This window comes from Rattus norvegicus, chromosome 1, assembly GCF_036323735.1.
Source record: "Rattus norvegicus strain BN/NHsdMcwi chromosome 1, GRCr8, whole genome shotgun sequence".
NCBI lineage: Eukaryota > Metazoa > Chordata > Mammalia > Rodentia > Muridae > Rattus > Rattus norvegicus.
This window is the reverse complement of record NC_086019.1, coordinates 179,797,048-179,809,656: the sequence shown is the minus strand read 5'-3', so window position 1 is coordinate 179,809,656 and position 12,609 is coordinate 179,797,048. Positions and strand designations below refer to the sequence as shown.

Sequence of the window (12,609 nt, the reverse complement as noted above, 5' to 3'; positions counted from 1 at the left end):
TTACCGATTCCATGCCTTACAGTGGACAATAAACATCAACTTTAGAGAGGGCGTAGTCTGAGGCCATTTGGTGGTAATCCCTCCTATCCCTCATGATTCCTTCTGGAAAAGCTTTTGTAATTCTGACTTAGTAACTCAAATAGATAGCAAAATTGTATGCAGAGGGCCTCTCTGCACCCGTTAGTCATCAATGACTAGAATAATGTCTTTAACAGCTATAAACCCATTGACTTTTAAGTATTATAAGTAAACATCATATGGGACAACCCTGACTTTCTATACCCTGCTGTCTGAAACACAGAGAGCATTTCAGAACCATAACTCCAATGCCTTGTACTTTTTCTTTGGGGGGAAAAGGCTTGTATAAGTTTCATCAACGCCAATAAACATGTTGCTTCCCACTATGGATTGGCGTGGTTCTTCCGCAGGGTACTTCGCTGAGCGCAGTGAACTTTTGCTGTTTGTGAAAGCAATCAGGCTGGGTTTAAATGAGGACTTGTCTCTTTTTGAGCATTGTGAGCGTGTAAGGAAATGAGTGTTTTCTTTGTGAACCATTAAATTTATCCCTGAACTTCAATTGTCTAAGTCTTCCAAACTGTAATTGGAAAACCAAACACCATTCCATTGGTTTGATATGGAGAACCTGAGCTTGTGCATGAATGTGTGGAACGTGCTGATGGGGCATTGGCCTTGGGGTCAGGGTGGGGTGTGAAGCACCTTTGGCTGCTAGGGTATTGTGAGGTGAATGAGGTGAGAAGGAGGAGGCGACCTGAGGCATAAGCATGGTCTCAGCCTCACAAGAGAGTCCTTTGTTCTTTTAAGGTCAGAGGTCTGAAGTGAACTGGAAGCCATCTTGGAGCTGCATAGCTGTGCTTGGGTAAATCTTTCCCTCCTAGGAAGAGACGTTGATACAAAGTTGCCACTGTGAAAGAGCCTTGGAGCAATTAAGTGTGATCTCACTTTTAGTTTCAGTGTTAGTTTGTTTTCTAGCTTAAGGAAAATGTCTTATCTTAAATGGTTACCGTTTTCCACAGCAGTTTGCTACACTTGTGGCCAACCAACTTCTTCGAACTGGTTGAAACTCTATCCCTGCTGGAATACAGGTTCCCAAACTCTGTATCTGGCCTGCCCGGAACTCCCACCAGAGAGTCATCCCCAAGAGCTTGAAGGCTGTGAAGGGCTTGGTTTTTTCCCCACTGTTGGTTGCCCACCCGCCCAGAATGTATGGCTCTAAACCAGAAGGCCTTGGGGGAGGAGTATTTAGGAGGGTCAAGTCACCCTTTTGTACCCAGGAACATTTTTGATCCCTGTGGACCACTGTGAGCTAAAAGGCATGGGTCTTCCTCTAGTACCCTAAAGATGCACATTTGAGTACACAAAGGTCCTAGATCACAGCACAGCTATCAGTGTGGAAGAGGCTACAAGGAGGAAGGCAAAGGCCTTGTTTTCAGTCACACACAGCCATGACACTTGTCTAACGTCTCAAAAGTCCACCTTCCCAGGACCCCAGGCCTCAGGGCCCCGTGTGGCTCTTTAATGAGTTGAGAAGTGAGGTTAACCCTCTCCTCTGTTGCCAGTGGAAGCGAGAACAAGAGTTTGACCTGCAGCTGCTGGAGCGGGCTGCACAAGGGGACAGAAAAGACAAAGAGGAGGGCTGGCTCAAAGTGCAAGCCACACCTGTCATGGAGCTGGACCTGGAGCCACAGGACTATGACTTGGACATCAACAGAGAGGTAAGGATAGGGGCTTCCTTCGTGCTTTCTAGAAGTCACCAGGCAGGGTTCCGCTTCACTGTTGCCCAAGAAGGTAGATACATGAACAAAGACTTGAAACCATGAAGGCATCAGTGTTCCTATTTCTGTAATTGGGAGCAAATTGTGCCCCTGTTCCTTAATGGTGATGTGGGGAGAATTAAGTGACTCAGCATGTTCCCAAGAAGATTAGAAAATGTTCCCTTGATCATTACTGGTGGCCCTCAAAAATGACCTCTTAGGCAGACTGTAGCTCTCATAGTGGTGGGAAAATACAGGGCAAGTCTGAAAAATCACAGGAGACATTTCCAGCCAGGACTGGAGCCAATTTTGGTCTGAACTCTTCTGCTGCCCTCTGGTGGCGCACTTGCCTCATGACAGGTCAGACCTAGGAAAACAAGGCATGAGAAAGGGAGTGAGTACCTTTGGTCTGTGGACAGTGTCTGCAGCTGCTTCTGTCCTTTTGTGTCTGTAGTAGGCATGTTATAAATGTCTGCTGGTTGAAGACGTTGCTATATGAATTTTCAGTGCCTCAAAACATTTGTATAGGGACTTGACCTGCTGAATTTTTCCCAGGTATAGGCTGAGTTTGGGTGAGACTCTTAAGTCTTCCGTGGGTCTGTCTGACTCACCTCAAGTGCCCTACTCAGGGCTGGGGGATATGGGGGCTTTGCCACTGTTGTTGTTGTGTGTTAAAATCTGGGTCTCACACATGCCAAGTACATAGACCTACATACCTCCCCTTCTGTTTTCAAGAGACAGGGCAGATTGATTTACAAGCTGGGGGTTGTTGTTGTGTTGTTGTTGTTGTTGTTGTTGTTGTTGTTGTTGAATGGTTAGGGGTTCATGGGGAAGTGTGCTCTGAGAACAAAGAGAACACTGTAGGTTTGTTGGTACTTGAATTTCTGGGTTCTTGCAGTCAGTAAACCCGACTTTCTGCCCCAGGCCTGTCTCTCTGACAGCCTAAACAGTGGAAGCCAACAGCCTGGGCTTTCTTATTCACACCTCCTCGAGCTGCAGTGCTGGGATGCCCTCTGCTGTCCTAACTGGCCGGCAGGCAGCCCGGGGAAGTATCTTTCCTTCTCTCTAACTAAATCCTCCCGCTATAGTGAAATCTACCTCCTTCTCTAGCTCTGCCCCGGTCAGATGACAGATTTTTCTTGCCACCTCTCCATAAAGTGAAGGGCCACTTGGGTTTAATTCTGCTACTGAGACTAAAATCAACCCAGTCAAGGGGGAAGAAAACTACTTTGAGGCAAATTAAGATGACATTTTGAAAAGTCACAATCTTAAACAGTCCTAAAAGTGTGGTTGGAGGTTTTCAGAGCTTTAGACAACAGGTTAAAAACAGGGATTTCCGACCAGTGCTGGCAAAGAAAGAAAGAAAGAAAACTAAATTATCTTTTTTAAAAAATTTTAAATAAGATAACTGGTAGAGTTGGTTCTTTCCTACCATGTGCTTGGCAGCGAGCACCTTTACTGCTGAGCCGTCTCTCAATGTGTAAGTTAAACATTCCTACAGGAGAGGGGCGCTGTGAATGCAGGATCTCTGGGTAGTATAGGGGTGGGATAGTATAGGGGTGGGGTCTTGTCACCTGGGAGAAACACCTATGTCCTTGGGTGAGGCTCCCTAAGGTTAGAGATGAGTGCCTTCTCCGCCCCCTGTTCCCCCAACACTTTCCTGGAGGAAAGAATGAGAGAGCTTTTAGGAAAGGTAACTTAGATAAACCTACAGAGTCAGGCTGGGGGCGGAGTGGAGAACTGAAGAGAAAACCAACCACTTGTCTTCATCCACTGAGGTGAAGGTAAAAATCTATGCTCTGCCCAGAAGTGTGAAAAGCACCTTGGTTATTAACTGGTTGCCTGCTGTTATTATTGGTGTAAGCTTTTCAGTCAGTCAGGTCCGACCCGTATGCACCCCAGACTCAGAAGTACATTTGAGATGGGAAAGGTTTTACTACGGTGATGTCAGCTCACCCATCAGTTTTGGGTGGTCTCTAAGCTACCTGGCTGTGGTTCGATCTTTTTTGTTTGTTTATTTGGTTGATTGGTTGGTTGGGCTTTGTTGTTGTTTTCTGTTTTGAGACAGAACCTTTCTAGGTAGCCCTGGCTGGCCTGGAACTTACTATGCAGACTAGAGTTCCTCTTGTCTCTGCCTTTCCATTGCTGGGATTAAATACACATTAAATATCTCACAACCCCGAAGTAGGACACAGACTTTGGCTTCCTCCCTCCCTCCACCCATCGATCGTCAGTCGTCCATTACAGAGGCTTCACTGAAGAGCTACTTGGTGCCAGGTCCCTGAATTAGACAGAGCAGAAGAGAGCTCCTTAGGTGGGAAGGACACTAGAGCTCCTGAGAGCCCGTATGGCTGGAGGGTCAGCTCACTGGGGCTTTGAGTGTCACACTAAGGATCAAGTGCTTCCTGTGATTGTCTCAGAGTGTTGCCTGCCTTGCTCGTTTCCTTTCCCTTGGCCTCCAGGAAGCTGTCTAGTGTGACCGGAAGAGCATGTGCTTTGGTGTGAGACCCAGGTTCAAATCCTTAGTTCCACAACCGATTCATTTGATGATCTTAGCAACTTTCTTCACCTATGTGTGTGGGGCTGAGTGAGCCGTGGGGAACAGGCCTGGACAAGAGTGGGGTTGAGGCATGTCCAAACCCTAGAAATCTTGTCCTGATATTGGCAGGAGAAGAATTACCTCCCCCACTCCCCCCCCCAACCCCCATATCGCCCTGGGCCTGCATGTCCCAGTGCATATAGACAAATATTCCTACGTTTTCCTCACCAGAGGAGGTCATGTAGCCCAGCATCCAGGTTAAACTTCTTTCCCCCTTATAAGGTCCTGTCCAGCAGCCCCTGGAATTCTTCCTTATGAAAATGATGCATTCCCAGTAGCTTTGCCCCAGTCAGTGAGGCACACTTACCCCAAAGCCTCTACCCACTTCCCAAGGGGTTAAACAGCCTTTGCTTCCCACAATTACAGGAGCTACTCAATGAAGCCTGCCTCCCTTTGCCTGAGGCCTCCATCACCCCTGCTGCCATCATCCTCTCAGGCTACCTGTCTGATCCCGGGGGTAGAAAGGGTGGGGAAAACATGTCTCAGACCAGAGCATCTGAACTCACCCTCCACCCTACCACCTGATCCTCTCCCCAGCTGTCTAAACCAGAGAAGGTCTCCATCCCAGAGCGGTATGTGGAAGTAGACCCTGAGGAACCACCCAGCGTGGAGGAGCTGCAGGCACGGTACCAAAAGGCCGAGAAAATACGAAATATCCTTGCGCGGTCAAGGTCAGCCTTACTAGAAGTCTCACAGACTCCGTCGCAGGTGATAGGTCAGATGAGGAGACCCAGGCCAGGCCGACTGGTCCTTATTTTCTAGGCTTTGTTTCAAATGAATTCCTCTGATTGAAGTGGGTCGGCAGGTACTCAGACAAAGTTTGCCTCGGTCACCTAAAAGGCACTGAAGAACTTGTGAAGGGCTCCTATCCCAGGTCCATGTCCCCATATCTGCCCCCAGTGACTGGCAAGTGTGAGCCATCTGGCCAGACAGTAGTGAGGTGGACTTAGTGGAGGTCACTTCCAATGATGGTCCTCTTAACATTTGTGCCCGCACTCCCTTACAGATCCATAGATGGGCCCAGACTTTACATACTTCCTAAACACTGAGCTTGGACAAGAGGTTTTTCTGACCTCTGAGCTTTCCTTTCAGAGTTATATTAGCCATTTCATATCTGGATTTATCAGGAGTCCCTAGCTGGAGCCCTTCACTTGAGGTCTACAGGAGGAACTGAGTTGTGTTCCTTGTGGGTTTAGGGAGAAGTAGGCATTCTTGTCTTGGAAGAAAACGGGCAGTGCACATCTGATGCCCCCCAAGTGTTGAAGATTCACTCCCTGCAGCCAGGGAGACACGTGAGGCTGATGGCCAGGGTGTCGAGACTCACAGCCTTCTCTCTGGTCCCCAACAGCATGTGCAACCTGCAGCCACCAGGCCAGGACCGCAACAGCCTGGCCGACCTGGACACGCAGATGCAGGAGCAGGAGCGGATAATCAACATTTCCTATGCCCTGGCCTCTGAGGCCTCTCAGCGTAGCAAGCAGGTAGCAGGTAAGGCCGTGGGCGCCAGCCTCCAGGGCCCAGTCCCTGCCTGCTGCTCTTAGCGACCTGTCCTAGAGTCAGGAAGTGAGCAGGTATTGGCAGGTAAGGGTGTGTTCTCTGCCCTGCCTGACCCAAGTGACAGAAGAGCTGCCACTCAGCTCCATACCTGCCAGCTCTGAGACAAAGAGACAGGGACATCTCTTTCCTTAGGAAGAACGGGCAGATGATACCTGCCAGCTCTGAGACAAGGAGACAGGGACATCTCTTTCCTTAGGAAGAACGGGCAGATGTGACACTCGAGCAGGCCTTTCTTGGTGGGGCAAAGCAAAGAGCTCCCCTGACCTAGCCTAGATACCCTTTCTTGGTCCTCAAGCCAAAGCACTCACTCACCTTGTCAGTGACCCTGTGGTAGAAAGTAGGAGAATCGAGAATTGAGGCTTTTGGCAGCCTAGCCAAAAGAATATCACCGTGGTGTAGAAACAGCACATGGCTGCTGTGTTGTATATGAAGGCTGCTTTAAGCATATGTCTGTAAGCTCAATGGTCAGGAAGCTGAGGCAGGAGGATTGCTACATGCATGTGGTAGCCTTATAGTTCACCAGCTATACTTTGCCCCTTATACAGAGGCCATTGTGTCTGTCTATGGTGCCCCTGACCAACTATACTGAGACGGACAGTCATAGGACTCAAAATCATAATCCAACTGGCCAGCCCTGTGGCTGCCAGCCCTGGGGTGTCTGGAGTCGGGAGCGGCTTGGGCATCCTTTTGGAGGCCTGTGAGTGGTAAATGATCAGACAGACACCAGACTCTCAGGAGCAGCCTGCTTCTCTGTTCCCATGCCCCCATGCTACGGAGCTCCTAGAAATACAGCCTTGTATGGTGGCTTATTCCCAGCCAGGGAGGTGTAGACAGGTTGATGAGGATTTCAGAGTCATTCTTGATTATGTAGCAAGTTTAGGCCCAGTGCTGACTATGAGGCCCTGTCTCAAAACAAAACCAGACTAAAGCAGATCTCTGACGCCTCTGTTGCCCTTTCTCTGTCTGGACATGTAGAGGGGCTGAAAGTGGTCTTGTGTTGGCTGGGACTTAGGCAATCCCATCTCAGCGGCCTTTGAGCCCCTCCGTGGGAGGCTGCCCCTGCCCTCCAAACACCTCCTCACTGCTGTGCTTGCTCCCACTCTGTGCCTCCACCACATCTTACGTGGTTCTGGGGTTGAACTCAGGGCCTCTGGTATGCTGGGCTGGCCCATTGGTCACTGAGCTATGCCCCCAGCTTGCTCTCACTGTGACCAATCCCTTCTGCTTCCTCCCTTACAGCTGATGACCCCAGCCCTGACTTTTTGCCCTACCTCCTGTTCCACGCCTTTCTTCACTCTTGCTCTCTCCCCCGAATCAGAAATTACAGGCAAGCTAGGCCTCACGGATCTGCCCCCAGGGCCAGGCCACACAATCTTGCCAGGCAGGGCATAAGATGGTGTGGGTGGACAGAAGATCACTCTAACACACCGCTTGATTCCTGTGTGCTCTGTCCAGTGCAGCCGCTGGCCCTCCTCCCGCCTAAAGCCCCCCTGTCCTCCAGGACGGTACCACCTTACCCCCCCCTAAGCAACGGACTGCACTACACCTTTGTCTAACGCCTTCAAGTAAGAGCCCCTGCTGGCCTGCTGCTGTGAGAGCCCTGCCATGCTGGCCTGCTGCTGTGCACCCGTAGTCCGAGCATGCCCTCCTGCCTTCCCACTGCCGCTGAGCTGACTGCCATGCTGCCTGCTGCTGCTCCCTCATGGGCACTGCGGCCGCTGGGGGCTGGGGTCGGGGAAGCTGCCATGATGGTAGCAGTTGGAAGAGAAGGAACTCAGGCCTCTATAGAGCCGACATCAAAGGTGCTATTGTGCTAAGTACCTTGGGGGAGTTCCCTCCTTTGCTGTTGCTAGATGATGTCGCCATTTAGAGAGTTCATGCTGCAGAGCTGTACAGTTGAGGTACAAGAAAAGAGCTGCCAAGAAAAAAACACGTCTAATACTTTAAGTCCATTTAGGGTTTCGTGCTGGGCTGCAGCCCCAGCTGTCCTGGGCCACATAGAGTCTGTGGGCCTTGGGTTGGACATGTCTACTAGGGCACTAATAGCCCTTGCCCGTTCTCTCTTCCCAGAGTAGCCTAATGTCCCCAGCACAGGTCACGATGCCAGTGTCCAGGGAAAAGAGAATTAGGTCTCACTCTTTCAGGGCTTTAGCATGGAGACTGGGTTATAGTCCCGGGTTACAGAAGACAACAGACCCCGAGGGACTGGGCTCAGTCCTCACACAGTAAGGCCTGGCATTTTATCAGTCACTGTGTGCCTTAGGGAAGAGACAGAGACAAGTCCAGAATCCCAACCCATCAGGATGCTTGGTAAGACCCCATGAAGTGAACAGTTGACAAGGACAGGCAGTAGGTAAAGGAAGGAGCTTTGCCCTCACCACTCATACTCCACCCCACCCCCAGGAGCCAGCTCCTGTCCAGCCGTGAGTGAATTCATGGCCTGGGTCAGCTGCCTCTGTGTGTATCCTCACCTGGACCTCAGTGATGACACTAGAGCTCCCTGCAGCCCGTCTCTTCCTAACAGTCTGCCTTGCTGTCAGTTTGCAAAGAGCTCCCTTCTCTTTCCTTTACTGGATTATGGTCAACCTTGTTGAGGGGCTGCTGTGTGCTAGGCATGGTGCTGAACATCTCCTGATCTCCCAACTATACTATAAAGCTGCTCACTCCATTCTGTAGCCGAGGAGATGCAGCTCAGACACCTGAGGGACTTACCCAAGGAGGTGAAGCTTGTGTCAGGGTGCAAAGCCCTTTGGTATGAACCCACAACTTGTATCTCTATCACTGATGGCTTGTGGGCTCATCCAGGCCACTCCCAGAAGCTCCAAGGGTCTGCAGAGGATGATGATGGGGTATCGCTTTGCATTGGGGTCCTCCAACTTAGGACTGCCCCTGCTTCAGAGCCGGTAGGTTCTAGCAGCCTGAGGGCAGGAGGAGAGGTAAGCCAGCTTGGGCCTAGTCTGGCTCTCAGGATGGGTAGAGCAGAACTCCATGGAGAACAGCAGCCATGTCCTTTGTAAAGGCCTCTGGGGACTTACCAGAACCCCAATTATAGATGTGCTTTCTTAGAAATCTGAGCAGGCAGAGGTGCAAGGGAGAGTCTCTGTTCACTCGAGCTTTTCAAATCCCAGACTCTTTCTTGTGCTAGGCCTTGGACGCTCTCTCCAGACCTCAGCCTCTTCCTCTCCTGGCACTACATGCCTAAGAACCACTGTGTTCTTAGGTTAGAAAGCAGGGCCACAGCAGTGGGGCTCTCCAGTCCTCCCGAGAATAAAAAGCAGAGCCTTTCCACCCCCCCCCCCCAAGGCTTGCCCAGGCCTTGGCTTACAGCAGGGCAAGTTTGTGAACCTGTGTGAGCACATTGTGTTTCCTAGAGTGGAAGGAAAATGAAACCCAACACTTTGGGTCCTAGATGAAAAGGTCCCTTGACAGCGGCCGCCTTGCCCACACACCCTGCTCTGCTGCCCCATCTTCCAGCCCCTGTCATGCGTGTGCACAAACATGTCCACTCTGATGACAGGAGCAAAGGTTTTCCGGCCTCTCATTGTCTCCTGTGCTTTTTGCTAGCCCAGGCAGTAACGGACCCATGATCCAGTGTGCATTGGAGAAGCGTGGAGCCAGGGTCCCAGCGAAACCAGCATCTTCCTGGGATATGGCCCTCTCTGCCCACTGTGGAAACCCTTCCAGCTGAACAGGGGCTCTGGCTGGAGGAGAGAGCAACCTACCCACCATGGTGGGTGCAGCATGGAGCCAGGGCCCCATCCTACCACATGCCCATTTGTCTCGGTCCAGGTTCCTTTTTACAGATGACAAGCACTTTTGATACACGATGTGAAATATACTGTATTTTAGAATCAGAATATATTTTATAATGCTCACCTCAAGGACTGGATGACTCGTAAGGTGAGCCTGCTGGGTTTTGTAGACACACATAGGGTTTCAGGTACTATGGGGGGTGGGGGGGATAATGGGTAGGGAGAGGGACAGGCAAGCAGGGGCCATTTCCACCACCCGTGAGCCCAGACAGTGACAGGATTTGAGGCTGTCTTCCAGTATGAAGCTCATTGTGCTGTCCAGGAAAAGAGAGGCAGTCGACTGCTGGGATCTGAGTCCCTGCTGATACCCAGCCTTGGACACTCCACCTGGATGGCTCAGGGAGCCTGTCTGTGCCTTGCCCCTTGGTTCTGACTGAGGAGCAACCATGTGCTCAAAAGCCTTGGCTTCTTCGTCTGTCGATGGAGTGACGTTTCCTCAGCAAACAATTCTCAGAAGAAGAAAAAAAAAAAGCCCCTGTGAGTGGAAACTGGAGAAGTGTTATAGCAATAAACGCAACATTGGGTAACATCTGCCTACAGATGCCTAGCCTTGAGCCATCCCTGCAGCCAGGCAGTGCTAAAGGACCTTTGCTGTCTGCTGTGGGGAAAGCCCGGACAGCTTCCCTTGACTCCGTCTGGTGAGGAGGGCAGGCAGGGCCGGGACACAGGATTGTGACTTGACACCAGCCCCGCTGAGGAGGAGGGGGCCCTTTATTTAACATGTCTCATGATATTCTACATGCGGGAAACAATGAGAACAAAAAAACACCTTCATTGGGCGGAGCCACATTTTAAACAAAAATTTGTCTTTGACTATGCTTAAAAGAAGAAGAAAAAAAATCCTTGAATATATTTAGAAGTTACTGTCTGTTTTTAACTAACTCCATATGCTGCCAGTATCAACTTCATGACATTTGCCAAAATAAGATTTTATTTTTTGCCTTTATAAGATTTTGTTGGAAAAATGAAATGAATATTTTGCAAGAAAAAGTTAATTTAAATAAAAGTGTAATGGTTTGCAAAAAAAAAAAAGTGATGTATAGATTAAAATATTAACCTCATCTGTGTCCTGGTTTTTGCTGGCTGTGTTTATTCACTATGGAGTGTGCACACTTACCCTGCATCAACCCTCTGCCTCCTCACTGTGTTCACGTACGAAAGATCCTTCTCACTGACAGCTCCTTGACATTTGAGTAAGTTTGGAGGCTTGAGGGTGAGGATCCCTTTCCCACCCGCAGGCAAGGATCCCTATTTGGGGCTGGCTTGGGCTGGCCAGCCCTGATCTAATCCAAGACAGCAGAAGTGGTACAACAGGCCCTCAGCCAACCCACACACTGTACCCGTTCAAACGAGGCCTGTTAGTGATGAACCGTTGCAAACTGGATTTGCATTTAATTCATCTTGACTTGGGATGCATGCCTAAAGCAGAAGGCAAGGGGCCAGCTTGGTTTAGAGTTGTGTGCGTTTCCAAGTTTCTGCATGGCCAAGGAGTGTGTTGGAGGTTTGGAGAAGCCTTCCAAGTATTTAAAGTGGGAAAGTGGATTCCCAGGCACTCTGGATGGACCGAAGGGAGAACTGTTGTAGCCACTGTTCGGCTGGAATTTAAGAAGTACTCTTCTTGTTTTGAACATTAGCCAGAGTGTCACGTAGCAGATTAAAACAAGGAGGGGACAATCTGCAGCTGAGTGCAGTCATCTAAAAATACCTCACAGCCGATGCCCGCCCCTCAGTTTCTAGGCGGTTTCTAGACAGAACCGCATTGGTGGTTTCAAACTGTCAATGTTGGTTTGTGTTTCACAGCTATAGCCCTGTGTGTGAGGGAGCCTGGCAACTGTCTGGCTGCTGTTCCCAGGGTTCTCCATCAGGGTTCTAGGCGAACGGCAGCTTCAATTTCAGTCTGCAGAGAAAGTGAAAGGGCTTCAGCCAAACTCAGTGCAAAGCACTCAAAAAAAAAAAAAAAAAAACAAAAAAACAAATGGGCTGGAGGGATGGCTCAGTGGTTAAGAGCACTGACTGCTCTTCCAGAGGTCCCGAGCTCAGTTCCCAGCAACCACATGGTGGCTCACAACCATCAGTAATGGGATCTGATGCCCTCTTCTGGTGTGTCTGAAGACAGCTACAGTGTACCTATATATAGTAAATAAATCCTTTTTAAAAAATAGATGGTGGGGTTGGGGATTTAGCTCAGTGGTAGAGCGCTTGCCTAGGAAGCGCAAGGCCCTGGGTTCGGTCCCCAGCTCCGAAAAAAAAGAACCAAAAAAAAAAAAAATAGATGGGGTATTCTAATTCAGCAATTCAAAAAAAGCAAACCAAGATGAGGCCGTTTGTAGACTGGCTCACTAGGTATGTGCAGTCTGGGGTAAGGACTCTGATCCAGTGTTTCCAACTGTGTACCCTTACCTAGCCGAGGGCCTGAGGAGCAGAGGACCAGTATGTCTCTGTGTCTTCTCTAATCTCTTTTGCATTCATTTATTTTGTGTGTGTGGATGTAGGTATACAAGTCCTGTGACTCACATGTGGAGGTCAGAGGACAGTTTATGAGATTGGCCCTCCTACCATGTGGGTCCCAGAGAATCGATATCAGGTCACCAGGCTTGGCAGAAGACACCCTTGTCCATCAAGCTAAACCCATTCACCTCTTAATTCTGACTGCAACCGTGGCCCCAGGTGAGGCCCAGGCTGTCCTGTCAAATCTTGGCCAGAACCCAGAAGGTTGATCGACTGTCAAACAGGAATTAGGAATGAAATCTGCTAATCCCTCCTTGACCTTCCAGAACTGCCTGTGTTTTTACCACATCCATGATCCCAGCTAAATAAAAACAGTTTACATACAGTTTGTGAAGCTGGTTTGCTGGACTGAGGGGATACT

At 49.7% G+C, this 12,609-nt stretch overlaps 1 protein-coding gene across 25 annotated transcripts in view; it reads left to right on the top strand.

Moving 5' to 3' along the window:
- The window catches only part of Plekha7 (pleckstrin homology domain containing A7), a 183,300-nt gene extending 172,499 nt beyond the window's left edge, over window positions 1-10,801 (top strand). For 9 of the 25 annotated variants that reach the window (XM_039101146.2, XM_039101141.2, XM_039101137.2 and 6 more), the window contains 4 exons: window positions 1,578-1,733; window positions 4,909-5,042; window positions 5,720-5,859; window positions 9,498-10,801. In XM_039101146.2, coding sequence (XP_038957074.1) covers window positions 1,578-1,733; window positions 4,909-5,042; window positions 5,720-5,859; window positions 9,498-9,616 — 549 coding nt within the window. In that variant the 3' untranslated portion in view covers window positions 9,617-10,801. Of the gene's footprint in view, window positions 1-1,577; window positions 1,734-4,908; window positions 5,043-5,719; window positions 5,860-7,383; window positions 7,494-9,492 lie in introns of those variants that run through there. The other 16 variants (XM_063279480.1, XM_039101142.2, XM_039101152.2 and 13 more) reach the window with 7 other exon arrangements.
- The last annotated feature ends 1,808 nt before the right edge of the window (window positions 10,802-12,609 follow it).